This window comes from Lolium perenne, chromosome 6, assembly GCF_019359855.2.
Source record: "Lolium perenne isolate Kyuss_39 chromosome 6, Kyuss_2.0, whole genome shotgun sequence".
NCBI classification, from domain to species: Eukaryota; Viridiplantae; Streptophyta; class Magnoliopsida; order Poales; family Poaceae; genus Lolium; species Lolium perenne.
The window spans coordinates 226,091,530-226,108,083 of NC_067249.2; the positions used below are offsets into that span (position 1 = coordinate 226,091,530).

At 42.3% G+C, this 16,554-nt stretch overlaps 2 protein-coding genes across 2 annotated transcripts; one reads left to right on the plus strand and one right to left on the minus strand.

The window, feature by feature from the left end:
- Positions 1-5,257: 5,257 nt before the first annotated feature.
- Positions 5,258-10,288, plus strand: LOC127305850 (uncharacterized). The gene is made up of 5 exons (XM_051336424.2): positions 5,258-5,364; positions 7,185-7,600; positions 7,669-7,855; positions 7,946-8,160; positions 9,065-10,288. Exons 2-5 carry the CDS (start codon positions 7,185-7,187, stop codon positions 9,906-9,908), a joined length of 1,662 nt encoding a protein of 553 aa, XP_051192384.1. The 5' UTR covers positions 5,258-5,364; the 3' UTR covers positions 9,909-10,288.
- Positions 10,289-11,442: 1,154 nt separating this feature from the next.
- LOC127305852 (polyadenylate-binding protein 3) lies at positions 11,443-16,401 on the minus strand. Its single transcript, XM_051336430.2, has 6 exons — positions 16,231-16,401; positions 16,033-16,126; positions 14,263-14,333; positions 12,022-12,213; positions 11,789-11,916; positions 11,443-11,711 (listed from the first exon to the last, which is right to left on the minus strand). The coding sequence occupies exons 1-6, from the start codon at positions 16,333-16,335 to the stop codon at positions 11,663-11,665; spliced, it is 639 nt and encodes a 212-aa protein (XP_051192390.1). The 5' UTR covers positions 16,336-16,401; the 3' UTR covers positions 11,443-11,662.
- Between the last annotated feature and the right edge of the window lie 153 nt (positions 16,402-16,554).

Here is a 16,554-nt window from a genome sequence, read left to right on the forward strand (position 1 = left end):
TGGTGCTATCATTGATCCTGAGACTTTCTTTTCCAGTTAATATTTGATAACTACTCGGCCAATCCTTGCTCTGCCGATACTTCACCTGCTTCTTCATTCTCGAAGAAAACCTTTGCCGGAGATTTTTCAAGTGAACTCTTGTCGCAAGATTTGCAAGAACTTCGCCAACAACTTCAATCCATGAAGAAACAAACTCTTGCGATGATGGAACAATCTCGACAAGCGTTTGCGAGAGAGAAAATTGCTCTTCAACAGGCAAAAGAAGCCATTGCTGCGAAGGATGCTGCTGTTGCTGAGGCTGCTGAAACTTCTTCTCGCGAGAATTATATGCTTCAGCTAATGACTGACGCCAGTTTGGACATGACAGGTATGTTTCCTGTTCATAACTATGTTGAATGTTGTTCTTTGCTATTCGTTCCTTGATATTTTGTTTGCTGTGCCAGGCTCATTTCTGGATACTGCTGCCGAGGACCAACGTGTTGAAGCTCGAACCAATGTTTTGCTGAGACTGGCTGCGCAACATGGATCTAACTTTTGGGTTACTCCTGAGCGCACCCGCCAAATCGTCAGATTTCAAGATCGCGCGGCTCAAGTCCGTGACTTCCTTGACTTCTGTACGAAGACTTTATTCTTAGTTTATGGAACCATGTTCCCTCGGAACAAGATGCCAGAGACCCTTCCAGCTTTAATGGAAAAATTTCGAGATGCTCCTCGAATCCATGGCTTTGTGCGGGCTCAACTTTCGCCGCGCAAGATTTGCCATGATGATGATAAAAATTTGCCATCCGAAATTGCCCATAGATCAAATTGTTCCTACTTGCCTGGCGAAGATGGCAAAGAAAAAGAGAAATATGGGCAAGATTGATGATTTGGTGACTCCTGTTGCCGAAGATATGATGGATGAACTTCTTCGGATGGATTCTGAGTTCTTCGTGAAGGGAAGCTATACTGAGCATAGTACTCGTCCTTCTACTGAGCGAATAACCATAGACCATGTGCTAGGTTTCCCTTGAAGACTTTTTCCTCTTCTTGCTGTAGTTCCATCATTGATACATCTTTGTGTACTTGTAAACACAATCTATATTGTAAAGCTGTCAACTCTGTATTTTTTCTGTTTTTGATCACCGAGCCCCCGAGTCTCTGGCTGGAGTTTATACTGTTTTGCTATCTCGAAGATTTTTCCTCCTGTCGTAATAAGATATCTTTGTTTTTTCATTGATGGGTTAGAAGCCCCCGAGTGTCGTGATGTCGAAGTTCTATATTTTTTGTTGCGAGGTTTTCAGACCAAAGCAGTAAGATTTTGACGAGTATAGTATATTTATAATTTGTTAGCTTCCGATGTTATATTTGGCGAGGTATTAGTGTACCAAGGCGAAATATTTCGGTAAGTCCAGTTTGTCTATATTGTGCGTATTTTGAGACTTGAAGGCGTTGAGCCCCCGAGCGTGTCGAAGAATAAGAAGTATATCTCCACTATCTTTATTATATTGCAGCACCGCGAGCCCGCCTCATTAAAAACCTTTCCGGCCCCACTCGGTGCCCCGAAAAGGAAAAGAGTGCGTCTGAAAACTCGCGGGCGTTTCAGTACATTGTATTTTTACAAAGGAGGACTATATTTCGATTCTAGGCGTAGAACCGCCTGAGCTGCGCCACGTTCCAGGGGTTTTTCTCGGGAGCCCCTGTCTTCTTGTCCTTGATCCTGTATGCTCCTCCGTCGATGACTTCCGTGACGACGTAAGGACCTAGCCATGGTGATTCGAGCTTTTCAGTACTTTTTTGATTTAACCGTAAGACCAAATTCCCGACCTGGAAAGATCTGGGCCTTAGCCGTCGACTGTGGTAGTTTTTGAGGTCTTGCTGGTATTTGGTGACTCGTGAAAGTACTTCGTCTCGAGCTTCATCGAGTGCATCCATATCATCCTCCCGAGCTTTTCGTGATGTTTCTTCGTCATACTCTGCTACTCTTGGAGAATCATGCTCTATTTCAATTGGTAATACTGCTTCGGCTTCGTGGACGAGAAAAAACGGAGTTTCTTGTATCGCCGTATTTGGTGTTGTTCGGATGCTCCACAAAACACTTGGCAATTCCTCTGGCCAGGTATGTCGAGCTTTTTCAAGCAGTCCTAGCAGGCGCTTTTTGAGGCCGTTGCAGATGATGCCATTGGCTTTCTCGACTTGGCCATTGGTTTGCGGGTGCCCAACTGACGCAAAGTGCAATTTAATGCCTACTTCTGCGCAGTACTCCTTGAATTCCTTGGACGTAAAGTTTGAACCGTTATCTGTGAAAATGCTATGAGGCACTCCAAACCGAAAAACGAGGCCTTTCACAAACTTTATTGCCGACGCTGCATCTGGTGAATTTATTGGCTTTGCTTCTACCCATTTGGTGAATTTGTCGACAGCGACCAGCAAGTACTCATATCCTCCTGGCGAAGCTTTGTGCAACTTGCCCACCATATCAAGTCCCCATTGGGCAAAGGGACACGATAATGGTATTGGTGTTAATTCTGCCGCTGGAGAGTGAGGTTTTGCGGCAAATCTTTGGCAAATCTTTTGCAAGCGGCAAGTGAACGTCTACCGCAGCAACAAGAGCCTACTCTTGTAGGCTTTGGAATCTCTTCAAGGGTGAGACTCGATAAACCCCTCGTTGCTACTGTCTTCTAGATTGCATCTTGGCTTGAATTGCGTGTTCGCGGTAGGAAATTTTTTGTTTTCTATGCAACGTTATCCTACAAAAAGCAGTGTGAAACACACGTACAACATGATCAACTACCGAATTTTGCATAAGAGTTGTGGTTTTCGTGAATATTTTGAAGCTAACATTTAGAAGAAAAATAGCATATATTGTTGGATCTTTCTGTTTCATTAACCTTTGAGAACAAAATTATAGCACCGAAATTTAGGCGAAACAGTTCCAGCTGTCTAGTGTGAGGAGCGTTGAACAGATCAAGCAAGTCAATCTTGATCATCTCCGAGAAGTTCTAATAGAACTCAACTGGAAAACCGGCTGTACTTGGAGGTTTTTTGTGTTCCATTTGAAAAATCGCCCTTTTACCTTCATCCTCTGAATAAGGTGCAATAAGATAGGCGATTTCCTCCTCAGAAACGTGCAAAATGTCATCCGGGTTCGAGTTTCTTCCACGGAGAAGTTACCCTCTTCAGGTTTCCCAAATTGACTTCCATAGTAATTTGTTATGTAAGATTTGAGTTCCTCACGACCTTCAATCGTGCCCTCGTCTCGAGCCAAAGAATGACTAAGTTTCTTCCTGTGTATGCCCATTGTGACACTATTGAAGTATCTTGTATTCGAGTCTTCTTCTCAAATGAATTGGGCTTTTAAACGTTGCTACCATTTAAGCTCCTCTTCACGTAGAAGACCATCATTTGTGTATTGGATTGATTTTTTAATTCAATCTCTTATAAGATAGCGGCCGAACATCAGCGGTAGCCTCTAAATCATCAATAATGGATGATAGGCGAAGATTCTCATTTTTTACCTGCCCTGCCATATGCCTAGCCCAACCACCAATGTGTTTACCTGTTTCTCGTAACGTTTTGTTTCGCCTTTAGATTGGGCTATGGTCAGCAACAAGTTTTTTCCACATGTTGTTAACCATATCAGAAAATGCCTCACGATGCAACTATTCCAATTCAAGCTTGATTGAGATTTACACTGTGTTGTAGGCCTTTCCATGCTATCACTTAACTTCCTTTAGTTTGTCCTCTAAAGAAAAACGGTGAAACATGTGTGACCGCGGACATTTGAGAACCGTCGCTGGGGCCGCTACCACCCGCATCCGGGCCGCGATATTTTTCTATATGCGGACCGACGGACCCAGATCCAAACGAACCGAAAAGCGGTCCAAAATAGGAACCGTTTGGATCACAGTTTCAAAAACCGGACCGAATAGGTGGTCGGGAAAAAAAACGAAACCGACGCCCTGGCCAGATTTTTAAAGTGGCACGAGTCCAACTAGAAGAAAACCAGAAAAAATGTTGGAAAATATTATGTTTTCAGACCTGCAACCTGTCACAATGCCCAAAACATCTCTCCCGCGGCCCTACCCTATACCACTTTCTTTGTGATATACTACAGAAGTAAATTAGACATAGAGAATCCCGTGCTAATATTTCCCAAAAGTAGGATAGTAGTTTATTAAATTTGGTGGTTTTTGTCGCAACTGAACCAGTGAGCCAGTCACCTCACCGGTTCACTCGTCGGTCCGGTTTTTTAAACTATGGTTTGGAGATGGCCTAAGAGCATCTCTAACAGAGCCCGTAAATCACATCGGAACTGAACTTTTCCGGCGGATTTACGGGTTCAGGCCGAAACGCGCGCAGATCAGCGTCCGAATACATGGGCCGGCCCGTAAACGAAGTTCAGGGGCCCGAGAAATCCAGCGGGCGCCCCCTATTAAAAGGGTTCGCGGAGGGGAGTTCGGTTTGCAAACCTTACTCCCCTCCGCCGCTCGTCTCCCGCCGCCGCAAGTTCCCCGCTCCGACGAGCGATTCCGGCCGCTCCGAGGCAGCGCCGCCACTTCGGCCAGCTCCCCTCCGTCCGGAATGACGCGTGCTAGACGCGTGGGTAGGGGAGGTGGCCGATCCGGCGCTGGAAGGTGCACGCGGCGTCCGCCGGGTGCACGGGCGTCGCCGGAGCTCTGCAGACGTAGGCGCTCCATCGGCGCATGGAGGAGGGCCGGCCGGAAGTGGCCGGAGATGATGGCGTACCTCGGCGCGCGCGCGAGGAGGCGGCGGAAGGAAAAGCCGAGGCGCCCCCGCTGCCGCGGCGTGTAGCCCTCCTCTGCCGGCGCTGCCCCCGCACGGCGACGACGACGCCGCCGCCGGGACGCCTCGAGCATGCGGGAGCACCTCCGAGGCGGCGGTCGTCCTCGCCTAGGAAGACCGGCGAGCAAAAACCCTCCGCCGGCTACGTTTAGCTCCCCGGTGACAGTATAGTCACTCCGGGGACTAATTCTAGTTTAATTTAGGTGCCTAGATCGTAATGTACGTGCAATATGCATGTATTTTGCCTAGTATTGTACAAATTATGAACGAATTTAGCTTCATTCAATGAAATCGAGTGCGATCGCAAATTTTGGTTTCCCCCAACGTTTGATTTCATCGAGTTCGGTTCACCTTTTCGATTTCTGTTCTGCGCTATCGCTAAATCCGCAAGTAAATTGTTTTTCGGGAGACTCGCTTTTTTCAGTTTCGATAAATAGGGGCTGTGTTAGAGTTGGTCTAATCCTCCCAATTTTCCTTCCTCTGTTCCTCGAGCCCACTCCCTTGCGCTGCGCTCTTCGTCACCCACATAGGCGACTGAAGCTCACGTCGACGTCGAAGGCGGCGGCAACAGCCACGCAGGTGAGTTCCGCCACCGCCTGAAGCATTCTTCCTCCCCTCCCCTCCCCTTCCCCATGTCCAGCGCCTCTACCCCGCCCCATGGCACCCCCCCCCCCCCCCCCCCCCCCTGTCTGTTCTGTCATGAAAACCCTAGAAATCAGGCCACCCCTAACTCCCAATCCACTTCCTGGTTGCATAAATCTGATCCTATGTTGCCTCTTTCAGGTCAGTTTGGTGTTATAGACAAAGTTTCGGTAGCCAGGCAGATCAAGCCCGAGGTAATGTGCATGGAAAGATCGATATTTTGTTACATTCTTTGATGTGCTACTATGTACTGTCCGTCTACTGTTCTCTTTACCAGTTTTTGTTGCATCTTATTTGTTAGTAAATCCACCAATCTTTGTTATCTAGGCAGCCTTATATTCGGTACTGCTGTGAATATACTCGAAATTACCCAATCTTTGTTACCTAGGCTTTGTTGTATTCGGCCGGTACTGCTGTGAATAGAATCGAAATCACCCAATCTCTGTTATCTAGTCATATATATTTGATATTACTATGAGTTAATGTGAAATCTCCCCAAAACAAGCATTTTTTTTTTCAACTGAACTATTACAAGCATCAGCTTTAGGATATTTCAGTCTCTTCTTGAACAAATATACATAGCAATAGTTTGATGTTGCTGCTGTAGCAATCTAAGTATGAGGTGATGTTTGTGGCTAGTTTAAAGTGTAAATATGTTTCCCATGTTAACTTCCTTCATATGTTGTGCAATATTTACTTACATATTTTTTTCTGCTTGCATGCTCTGCTTGAAATATGTGTAGCTGCACCGTGTCAAAACAATCTTTAGATTCGGAAATGCACTTTTGATCTTGGGTGCATATGCTCCTACCACCGATTTTTTAAAAAAAATATCAAAAAATTCTAAACAAAAAATTTGCACGTATATGTTGACAATCTATGTGCGCATGCCAAGTTTCACGGAAAACCAATATTTTGTGTGTCCTATGTAAAAAGAAGGAAATGTCGTTTGGGCAGCTTATTTTTAGCACCAAATTTTGTCTTTTCTACACATGACACAAAAAATATCAGTTTTTTTGTGAAACGTTTTGCGAACACATAGAACATCAAGATGTATGTGTGACATTTTGTTTCAGAATTTTTTGACATTTTATAATACGTTCAAATTCATTAAAAAACCAGGAGCATGTGCTCGGGTGCAGAAACGCCATGTCCCTTTATATTTGTTTTCTTGCATAACTGAGGAAAATAAAAGGAGGAATAGGAGAAAGACTATGTTGGGATAACTTCTTTATGCAATTCTTGTTCTGACCAAGGGACATTGGACTGTTTAGTGATGACGAGGAGAAGCATACAATTAGGAGGTATTTGCTGAAAAATATTTGTGACGTGTCTTAAGTAACATGCTATGACTTGTCAACTATATTGCGTGCGACGATATGTTTGATGGTTACCAAGTTATCCGTGCATCATGGGAACTGAGTAGATTGTAATATTGCTTATAATGGTGTATTTTATGTTCTAGCTTGGGTACCAGCAAGACATATTTAAATGCCTGTCCTGATTCAGCTTTTGTGATAGAACCGTATGGTCTGAGATTCTGTCAAGATTGACCTCTGATTTAAGTTCGAGCACATGAGTAGCAAACACTTTTAATTTGATGTGGAATGTAAGGAGTCTGCTGAATGATGGATATTGTTAATAATGCTCATGCACTTGCTAATATAAAAAAAAATGTTCATGCACGTGCTGAATGCTAAATTTCTGTATTTTTCCGTGTTGAAGTTCTCGAATGATTTGAATCTTTTTGTGCGAAGATGGCAGAATCTGAAAGACATGCGTCTGATCCTAACCAAGAATTTAGCATGTTGGATGAGATCGTGACACAAACCCAGCACTATTCAGAACTTCTCCATGATGAACTAGCTACGAAATCTACTGCTGATGAAGCTTCCCTAACAGAACAAGAAAAGTGGGAAAGAGAGCAAGCCAGGCTTGTTCCATTAATGACTGGTGTAAAGTTGAAGCCTTACCAGATAAAGGGTATCAAGTGGCTAATATCTATGCGGAAGAATGGGTTAAATGCGATACTAGAGGATCCAATGGAATTTGGGGCAGTAATCCAGACACTTGGGTTTCTTGCTCATCTCAAAGGGAATGGTCTGCATGGTCCATACATGATAGTTTTGTCCCAGGACGGTGATGCTATCCCTAACTGGTTGAAAGGAATAAGGTAAAGTTTCTGAAGTTACACTGTATTCATTGTTAGTTGATGTCTTACATGGAGATACTTGGTTCCAGACATTTTCCCACTATGAAGACACTGAATTATTTTAGAAATGAAAAGACTTGGACAGTGCAGAGGAAAGAGTTCATGAACAGAACTGTTGGCCCTGATTTTCCAATCATATTGACTACATATTCTATGGTCGTGTCGGATAAAGAATGGTTTGCTCATTATAAGTGGAAATATGTTGTTCTGGATGAGGTGATGGAAGAATACATGCCCAAAATTATTGTCCTTTTATCTTTTTCTCCCTTTCTTATATACTTGTCATTTACATACATCTTTTTCCAGAGTCATAAGATGATGCAATGGGAACGCAAATTGTTGGAGCTGTTAAAACCCCAGCCAATGGGTACTAATAAGCTACTTTTGTTAAGGTCTGTTCATATGATGAAGAGCATGGCAGAGGTGACTTGGTACTCGGCCAGGAAAAAAACAGAGCCGCAGTCTCTATTGAAGTTTGCTTTGCCCTATGAGTTCTCATCTCATGAAGAGTTTGATTCATGGTACCACCCTGTACCTCATGCACATTTTACTTGCTATTCTATAATTGATCTATTTATTTCATGGGCTGGAAGCAGTCCTTGTGTTCATCAGTTATGGGGCTAAAATCACTTACTGATTATATTCATAGTTGACCTGAATTTTATTGTGCAACATTACCCATCTCTCAAAAGGGTTTTCTCCGATATGGTGGTTCTGGCCAAGACATGTACCACTATTTGAAACTGATATTTTTTCGATAAAGGGCGCTTTATTAAACTCATAAGTAATACTCCATCCGTCTATAAATAGATGTCTGAAGTTTTTGTCTAAATTTGGTTGTATATAAACACTAAATAACGTCTAGATACATCTAGATTTTGACAAATCTCAGACGCCTATTTATAGACACAAGTAGTACTACTCTCCTAACAGATGTTCTCCTGTAGTTGTATGTAATAATTATATATTATGAGGTTCTGCAACTCTGTTTTCCTACTACATCATCGCATAGTAAGGTTCAGAAGTTCGGTGTCATATAAAATATTTTCATTTTCTTATTGTAAATTCAAAAGTTTTAGCCTTTGTGAAGCATACTAGCCAGAAATTAAAATTCTGGATTAGTAAACATGCATTATATTTTCTCTTTGCTGATTATTGTTGTCACTGATTGTTTTGTCTGCTAAATTTTCTATTAAATATTACCGTAGGTTTATATTTTGTATTTGCTTATCTCTATTGCAAAGTGATATGTTATGTTCGCTTAAAAGCTTACTGATGAATCAAGTAACATCTGCATATTTCTAACTACAATTTATACATATTTTGACTGTGTGTCACTTTGGTTACACAGGCACAGAACTTGCTTTTTGAATATGTGTTGCTCTTTTCTTTTTTGCCTCTGGCTGACAACAATATTCTTTACAGGTTTGATTTTGGGGATAAGAAAGACAAGGACCAACGAACTTTTGAGGAAAGACAGGCCCATCTTTCAAAGCTTCATGCCATTTTGCGTCCATTCATTCTAAGGCAGATGGAGGATGTAGAAAACAAGGTTCCCCAAAAGAAAAGTGCCACATGTGACACGTCCAAAGTTGTTCAGCACTCGAATGCAATTGGGGTCACATGCTCTAAAAAACATGCAACAAAAGAAGCTACAAGGGCTGGTGCTGAGAGTTGTCAAGCGTTAGTAGCAAAGGTTCCCAAAAAGAAGGGTGCCACACGCGCAGATGCGCTTAGCGTCACACGCTCCAGAGACCATGCAGCAATAGAAGGCGCAAACACTGGTGCTAAGAGTTGTCAAGCGGTGGCAGCAGAGGTTCCCCAAAAGAAAGGTGCCACATGCTCAGATTGGATTATCGCCACTCGCTCCAAAGACCATGCAGCTATAGAAGGCACAAGGACTGCTGCTGAGGGTTGTCAAGAGTTAGCAGCAGAGGTTATGTCTGAAACTGGTGGTGAAAGTAGTTCTAACATGCGATCCAGTCAACTGTCCCTGGAAGGCAATAAGCTTGTTAAGAGGCAACGGACAAATGATGCGCTTATTGGTCCTCTTGAAGAAAGCAATCCAGCTGTGCACGTGCAAGTGCGAAAGTCAAATTCCTCTGAGTTAATCTTCAAGACACTCAAAGAGATACCTGGCTTAGCCCGTGCTGATATTCTAAGAGCATACAGTACTCTTATCCGTGATGATCGCCTGTTTGAATCTCTTATAGCACTCCCAATGGACATGAGGAAGGATTGGTTGCTCATGGAGATAGCAAACAAGTAAGGCTTGCTTATTATTGCTCCAGCAGCATGACTGGATTTACTGGTTTAGATGTTGCCTGATGGAGTGAACTAAAATGATCCTGATGACTCCCTCCGAGTAATTAGCCTCACTCATATTGGAACTGTGATGTCTGATATGTGTGGCGCTATTCTGATGTTATTTACTAGTGTGGAGTCTGCTTAATCCTCAACTGCATTGTCATTTACTTTTGGCTCTGGTGAACATTTAATATGAGTTGTAAACTACCCGCAAAAAAAATATGAGTTGTAAACTATCCTAGAAGTATCCCCGGATGCATGAGTTTGTGCTCTGCTTATTTGCTCCAGTTCGATCAGAAATGAATCGGAGGAGTAGTTGATGTTAATGTTTTACAAAATCCATTGTACATATGTCTTCTGGATGCTCCGTCGTGATTTTGAAGCACATTTGACTTTCAAAGAAAATAAAAAAATGAAGCTGAGCTGTTTTTTTTACAGTTTGTAACCCTCTCGAATGTCTCAAATGTGCAAGCAAGATTTTCTATGTAAATTTTCAAAAACAATCCACTCCAAGGAGCTTTCGAGAAAATATCAAAATCAATGCAAGTGCTATAATATGAATTTTTTATGAACTATGAAAACTCCTGGAAAACTCTTTATTAAAGCCTAAGCATTCTTAACATTTTCGTTTATTTTTGAAAATTCTGAACACACCTTTTGAATACTTTGATGCTTTGGCTTGATTTAGGTAGCCAACCAGATGGGATCTGCTCGGCTAGGTGCTAGAATTTCGCTATGCTCGGCACTTTGGTATTTTATTGGTCAGGAAGCCATGTTGAAGTGTTGGTCGCACCCACCTATATATGAATAGTGTATAGATACATCTGAATTTATATAAATCTGCAACAGAGGGAGTACAAGATTGTCAGTTCACCATGTGATTGTCTAAGGACCCAGAAACTGCATTAGTATTTCTTCTTGGACACTTTCTATCTCTGAACCAGTTAGTTATGTGTTTCTTAATGATCTCCCTTTGTCCACCAGTTGGTTATGTGTTTCTTAATGGTCTCCCTTTGTCCTGTATTAGTTGTCGCTCGTGCAGATGGGCGGATGAAGTGCCTTCTAACAAGGTCAGTCATCTTATTCCCTCATGCACAGATAAAACGCAGAGGCGACATTGCACTCGATTACCCCTGAAGAAGCTAAGTTGGCCATGACTGTACTGAAATTCATCTAAATGGTAGCTGACTAAACGCAGAGGTGATATTGCTGTACAGAAGAATTCGCTGGGGAATGAGTGGAGCGGGAGGCACAAAAGACGAGCAGTGCCACCACCACCGTCCACAAGTCGATAGGGCACGTTTACCACAACACCAGAATACCATATCTGTGGACGATGAATCTGGAGCCAGCTTATAAGAGACTAATCCTAGTCTAGTTCTATACACAGGCTCCCGTCAGATCCTGCGACTCCCTACCCCGAGCGAGCACAAGGCCCGCAGAGGGTCGCCGCCAGCAATGCTGACTCCTCTTTAGTCGTTGTTTTCTCATCAGGGTGCGGTGGGGCTACTAGTACTTAAGTTGTCGTCACATGTACATCGTTCTGATGTTTTGGGTTTTGGATAATGCAAGCCAACGGTACAAATAGGGCTTAGAGGAACAGGATAGCATTCTCCCAGCAGATTATGTCTACTAGTCAAATATCGGAGCAGCATGTAGACTAATTATTCCGCACATCGACTATGGCTGGCATAGCACTTCATGACACGTCCTACTTCAGTAGTAAGGCCTGTAGCGGGTTGGCCGGCGGAATCTGGGAACTCTCCTGAAAGGGCACAAAGATGAGAGTTAGAAAGGAACATACAATTGGATATCTACGTTGTACAAGGCTGCAAAACTCACCCATAACCACCATACGGTGGGAAATACGGTGACCCATATGATCTATAAGGGTAACCATGGTAAGGATTAAATGCTCCGCGTGGCGGACGCTGCTTCATCCCAGGGACATTGGTCCTCTTTGGTGAGACCTGTTGAGCAGAGTCAAGGTTAAGTTCAATTCAAGAGCAATATATTGTTCAAAAGATGTACTGGAAACTCAAGGTCTCGATGAAAGTCTACTGAATATTTCTAACCTTGATCTGACGACCATGCAGTTCAGATTCATTCAAATTAAGAGCCTCCTGAACTGCTTCTTGTTCAAGAAATTCCACATAAGCAAAGCCTTTTGGTTGTCCAAACTTGTCAGTCAAGATCGTCACCCTGTTGACAGTTCCACAAGCTTGAAAATGCTGCTGCACTTCCTCAGGCGTACAAGCATAATCAACCTGTAGTACATGATTATGTCAGGAAGAAGGAACTTTCACTGAATATACACAAAAGATAAAACAGCAGTTATTAAGCTAAATAATTAACTGATACAAAGTCTACTCAAAATTGCGTTTGTCACGCTTGCACTTGTGGAGCTGAAGAATAACTATATAGTTGTAAACGGCTAGTTACAGCCATAATTTAAAAAATACATATAGCTGGTTTCTGCGCTGATACACAGTGGCAAGGTTAAAGTAGATAAGGAAATGACACAGTAACCGAGGGAAGGTTACGTAGTTATTAACATTTGTAAGAAATAGCTGTATCTAAAAGAGAATTATAAATAATAAAATATTACATAATTCTTAGGGAAATTGTGAAGTCATGAAAAAGTATGATTCACGGGGAACATTGAGATGATACTTTTGTTTGAAAAAAATGATACTTGCTAACAATCTGAGAATGATCAAAAAAGAAAAAAATCATATGCAAAAGAAAGTTGTGTCTGCTATGGCAGGTGACAAATGGAAAAGTTAGAAGTTAAGAAACAAGTGGAAAGCTCGAATCTATTTTAAGAGCCTAGACTTGTGTGTAGAAGATGCAGTATCCAGAATCTTTTGTTCACACAGTCTACATTGCAAGACATTCAAGCAAAGTAGTTCAAGAGAAGTTCTGTTAGAATCAAATTATTGTATTTCCCTCATCGAACTACAGCCCCTTTAAGGATCTTTAAGACAAAAAGGAGACATAACTTCCAAGTTGATACATTCAACAGCATCAAATAAAGTTATGCATTCCACAATTCCACATGTCACCCTATGGGCCGTATACAAAATCGAGCAACTGTACTTGCATTTAGAGTACGCAATCCTAATTAAAGGAATGCTTGGTTGAGGATTAATCATAAGATGGCCATAGAGGGAAAAGGAGCAGCATCAAAAATGTGTTTGGTAGCAGTGTAGCACGGTAGCACAGACAGACAGTTCTAAAGTGAAAAGAGGGAGAGGAGGGGTAAGCTAGCACACATGCAGAAAGAGCAAATGAACAGAGTCAACATATGGCTCCCTTCTAATGGTAGACTTACATGGCATACCTATGCGCCATTAGGTGACTTCCAATGGACAGGTGATTAAGAATCGCACCACATCACACGCAGGTCCAAGTCTCAAGCGCCACTTGTGTGTACAGCAGCTTTCTAGCCATCCTTTGCTTCTTCGGCGAGGCAACCTATTCTATAATATATCTAAATTTGCTTTTTCTTTTCCTTTTTCTCCTTTTTTTCTCTCTTTTCCTTTTTCTTTCCTTTTTTTCTCTTTCTCTTTCTTTTTCTTTTTCTTTTTCTGTTTCTTTTTCCCCTTGATATATTTTTTCCTTTTCTTTTCAGGGATACTTTTTTTTTGTTTTTTATCTACTGCTAAACACTAATACTAAAACCCAACATAGCATTCAACCATATGGACTTGATTTCAAAAGGCTACACCTGCGACCATCACCATCATTCAATCAATGCACCGGAGCATTAGAATAGCAGAACATGCCAACAAAGAGAATGATAATAGATTCCTTCATTGTGATGGCAAAGGCAACCGTCAAGCCACAACTGGAAATGAGGGTGGCAAAGCCAACCAACAAGCCACAACAGTGCAAAACTACAAATGGAAATTATCCTTCATTGTATGGTGAATGGCATTAATCAGAAACTACAACTTTAAGCAATTCAGAAACTGAGAGCAAAGACAGGCAGGTTAGTGCATTTCAAGACCCTCCGGTCATGACATACTATGCCTTTTAACATTTGAACATGTATAAGAACAGAGGATAATGAATCAGGCCATTTGAATAAGTGTCTTTTATCTAAGTTAAGTGCACCAATAAGTCATGTTCAACTAACTGATGTGAGTATCCCATATCCAACGGAGTTTTGCATTAAACTCCACATGTTATGCCACAAACAAACCTATAGGAATACCTTGGCAAGATAAGTACATCTACCATAATGCAGACCCGACATTTAACATGAACGGGCCATGCATGTATGATGAAAGAGAGGGCTTATAGAATCTTACATTTCCAACATATACAGAGCGAGCGTCCACTTGCTCCTTTGCCTCAGCTGCAGCTGCATTGGCATCTCCTCCTACAAAAGAAAATGAGAAGCTGCATCAGAGAAATGGTTGTGGGTGCATGGTCCTAGATGATGCAAGAAAACACTGATAACAAACAATTCTCATTTGTTTTAGAGAACTTACACTAAGCACTAACCTATTCATCAAGTAAAAATGTACTCCCTCTAGTCCAAAATAATTGCCCAAAAACGAATGTATCTATACGTGTTTTAGTATGTAGATTCACTCATTATGGGACAAGTATTTTGGATCGGAGGGAGTACTAAACTCTATATCAAATCGCAAAGGCTCATACAGATAGATATTTAATGGGGGTGATGTTACCAATACAAGCATACTCTTAAACAGTAGAAAATCATGTGGAACCCTGCTCCCGAATTTTGAGGACAAGCAATAATATTTATCCCACACCCAAGAAAATTACCACAATCTCCCAAAAAGCATCCATGCCAAAACAAAATAAAAACGAGCAACACATTTGTGCAACTACTCAAACTACAGAAGAAAACACTGATAACAAACAATTCTCATTTGTTTTAGAGAACTTACACTAAGCACTAACCTATTCATCAAGTAAAAATGTACTCCCTCTAGTCCAAAACAATTGCCCAAAAACGAATGTATCTAGACGTGTTTTAGTATGTAGATTCACTCATTATGGGACAAGTATTTTGGATCGGAGGGAGTACTAAACTCTATATCAAATCGCAAAGGCTCATACAGATAGATATTTAATGGGGGTGATGTTACCAATACAAGCATACTCTTAAACAGTAGAAAATCATGTGGAACCCTGCTCCCGAATTTTGAGGACAAGCAATAATATTTATCCCACACCCAAGAAAATTACCACAATCTCCCAAAAAGCATCCATGCCAAAACAAAATAAAAACCAGCAACACATTTGTGCAACTACTCAAACTACAGAAGTAACACACCAGAACTACAAAAAAGCCATATCTTCATTGCACGCACTTAAGTCCGCTGTTGGTGAAATTCTGAAGTAATCACAAGAAGTAGAATGATTGGAGAATAGGTGAGTCTCATATATCATATAGAGAGAAAAAAGAAGAGGCACCAATATGGTACAAACTACCATTAAACAAGGGAGGAGTTCTGGGAGATCAGGGTACAAGGCAATTGAAATTTTAGCACAAAATATGTTTTTGAAGCTCATGTCCTTTGATAGAACAAGACAACACATACAACAAATGAACATAAAGGAATCAGATATCTAGAGTCCAGGTCCGGACTACATGCAGTGCAGGAAACGAAAGTTAACCCAAGTTACATGTAAGTCCATATTGTGCATAATTAACTTAAAAGATAGCGCTGATGCATGACTGCAAACTTGCACTGTATGCAAAAGACGCTGTTCCCCTAACCTGCCCCAAATTACAGAATAGGCTAATCCATTATATAACGAACATACCAACTTAGCAGACACTTGCAAGTTCACAGCTTACTGAGCTACCATGAAAAAATCGAGAATCTTGTAAAATTTACTACGGGCGACCGATCTTAAGTTCGTAACTTGTATACTTGATCAAATAGGCTGATGGCCTACTCAAGGCCATGAGATCATCACAAAGGTATAGCCAAATAGATGCAAAGCGCCTAAACGAACCTAAGTAAATCGCAACAAGAACACGTGCGCAGTGCAGGCATAGAGATAGGGTAGGGGTAGGAAGATCGCATCTAGAAGGCAACCTTGCATCTCCTTGGCGACCTTGGCCTGCATCTCGCGCAGCGCGGCGGCCTCCTCCTCCATCTCCTTGAGCCTACGCTTCATCTCGTCGAGCTCCTGCAGCCGGCACAAAGCACGGGGTCAGAGACTCGGGCCTAGCTAGGGTTAGGGTTTAGCGCGGGGACAAGGATCCAGGTGGTGCGGGTGGGGGTGGGGGTGACCTTCGCCGCGTCGTCTCCGCCGGCGGTCATGTCGACGTCGCCGCCCTCCATGTCCGCGTCCACCGGGATCTCCTGGCCGTACACCTCGTGCTCCTCCTCGTCCATGGGGATCGTGGCGAGCTCTGCTTTTCTCTTCGATCTAAACCCACAATTTGCTGGATTTTTTTTTTTTTTTTTTGCGTATATAAATTTGGTGGATTTTGGTATCGGAGTCGGAGCGGGTGGGCTCGATACTCCGGCTATGTTCCCAGTTGGGCCTATGGGCTCTTAGCACGGCCTGCTTGGTTTCGATGTCCGTGTTGGGCCTGTTTCCTGTCCGTGGGC